General features: G+C 60.1%; 1 protein-coding gene across 1 annotated transcript in view; it reads left to right on the forward strand.

Moving 5' to 3' along the window:
- LOC102241139 (secretoglobin family 1D member 2) overlaps nucleotides 1-1,290 on the forward strand; it is a 2,582-nt gene extending 1,292 nt beyond the window's left edge. The window contains exons 2-3 of the mRNA XM_005868110.2: nucleotides 395-582; nucleotides 1,153-1,290. Of these exons, the coding sequence (XP_005868172.1) occupies nucleotides 395-582; nucleotides 1,153-1,191 (227 nt within the window). The 3' untranslated portion in view covers nucleotides 1,192-1,290. The remainder of the gene's footprint in view (nucleotides 1-394; nucleotides 583-1,152) is intronic.
- The last annotated feature ends 911 nt before the right edge of the window (nucleotides 1,291-2,201 follow it).

Consider the following 2,201-nt stretch of genomic DNA (forward strand, 5'->3'; position numbering starts at 1 on the left):
GCCCTCTGCCAGGACCTGACCCTACCCTTCCCTGGAAAGACTGAGGGCTAACAGCTTCCTCGCCAAGTAGCCAGACATAGGCAGGTGAGGCTCTATTGAGGGGCAAAGCTGAGTCTTTGAAATCCAGGGTCAGTGACTGGGGCAAAGCAGGGGACTCTTGGGAAGGCCTGGGTGTACTTGCTAAAGGGGAAGACTGACCAGGGGTGGTCACCTGTGCTCCATCCGGGCTCCGCTGTGTGCTCTGTGACCCGGCGCCAGTGAGGACTTGGGGGAGTTTGCCTTGTCAAGGGAGGAGCCCATCTCGTCCTGGGTTCTTGTCTCCTTTTGGGGTAACAGTGCCATGGGGGAAAGTGACTTTCCTACATCAATGGTGTTTCTTTTTCTTCTGTTCCAGCAAATGCAAAAGTGTGTCCAGCCCTTGGAAAAGAAGTGATGAGCTTCGTAATGGGTACTAAAACGGGCTTTAACAACCAGATTCAAAAATTCGATGCCCCTCAAGCTGCTAAACAGGCCAAGCTAAAAGTGAAGACATGCGTAGACAACCTCTCCATTCAGGACCGATTATCAGTTGCCCACTTTTTGGTAACTTCATTCTTTCTGCATAGACACTGCTGCTCAGTTGCATGGCCAGGAGGGAGGAGGGTGCTGCTCTGGGGGGCACAGGTGGGGGGCACCTGTCCCTCTGCTCACCTTTGAGAGAGGGGCCCGTGGCCAAGGGTGTATGGTGATCTGACACCCACTGAGCCAGCCTCAGGCTGCACAGCCTCAGCAGGCCCCTCCCTGGGCTCCAGGTTCTCCACGTGTCCTGAAGGGGGATAGCCAGGGCCCAGGCAGTGATGGTGAAGGGCCAGACCCGGCTGCCTCCCTGCCTGGGAGCGTTCTGGAGGGCGAGGTCCCTCACTGGAGGCAGGAGGCACTGTCCCTGGGGACTGCCATGGGGTGAGGGTGCGCAGGGGGAGGCAGGGAAGGGAGGGAGCTGGCCCCACCCCGTGAGGAGGGAGGCTCTTGGGGATCTGGCAGCTTTTGTAGAGCCAGGCCCAGTCCCTGTGGCCTAGCCACTTTCCGTCCTCACCCATCAGTCCAGAGGGCAGGACCTGTGGCATCTCCAGGGGCCACGGGACTGACGACCCTTTCTCTCTGTGTCTATTTCAGGCGATAGTAAATTTCGAGTGTAACAAGCAGCTTTCATAAACCCCACCTACGAGGGCCCCTGCTTTCAAGGATGCCCTGACCTTCCCTGGAAAATGTAGAGGTTTCAACGTCTTGCTTCAATAAATCGCTTGCCCTGCACGTCCCGCTTGTCATGTTTTATCCGTCTCTGGCCGAGGGTGGGGGGCGTCATGAGGGGGCCTTGGGTGGTGACAACAGTGCATCACGCTGACCTGATGGGCAGTGACCTGGCGCCTGAGGGCACGGATCACAGAGGGAACGTTGGCTCAGGGCCCGGCCCGCGTCTCTGCACAGGCCTCCCAGGCCCAGGCCCTGCATGAGCCACGCAGGCTCCCCACCTCCATCCCCGAGGCGCCCACTCAGCCAGCCGCACACCTGAGAGCTCAGACTCCTTTCCAGAGGCTGCTGCCAGGCCCGCTGTGCACTATGGTCAGGAGAGTCTGTCCCAGGGGCCAGGACAGGAGGCTGCGGTCTGTCACTCTCTGCCCAGACCCCAGGGTGCGGAGGCCCTGCTGGCTGTGCAAGTCCAGGGGGAAGCTCTTCCTGGCGGCTTCCCGCTGGGAGGCGGATGCAGTCCTTGTCTGGCTGCATGGGCTCCAGGGCCCAACGGAGCTGCCATTGCGCCTCCTTCCTGTGAAACCTCTGCCTCCTCCTCCCCCACATGTGGGATGGCAGAGAGCAGGCCCAGGAAATCCAGGGTTGTGGCCCACACTCAGAATCCGTACCTTTATCGCAGCTGCAAAGTCCCCATAGAGAAGAAAGGGAAGTCCAGGGCTTAGGGCATGGAACGTTTGGGGGCTTATGACCCCAATGCAGCTCATCTGACTCCTGACACCTGTGAGCCACCCCGTTTCCCTGCACAGCCCCCCTCCCTCGTACAGCCTGTCCTTTCCATCTGCACAGCCATCGTCATTGTCCTGCCCTCGTCCCTCCTGGGCAGGCTCCTACCCGGTCCCCTGGGGGTGGAGCTGCCCTCCCTGCAATGGGCCTGCGCATCCACACCACAGTGACCTCCCACAGGAAGGGGAACC

This window comes from Myotis brandtii, unplaced genomic scaffold (assembly GCF_000412655.1).
Source record: "Myotis brandtii unplaced genomic scaffold, ASM41265v1 scaffold2603, whole genome shotgun sequence".
Taxonomy (NCBI): Eukaryota; Metazoa; Chordata; class Mammalia; order Chiroptera; family Vespertilionidae; genus Myotis; species Myotis brandtii.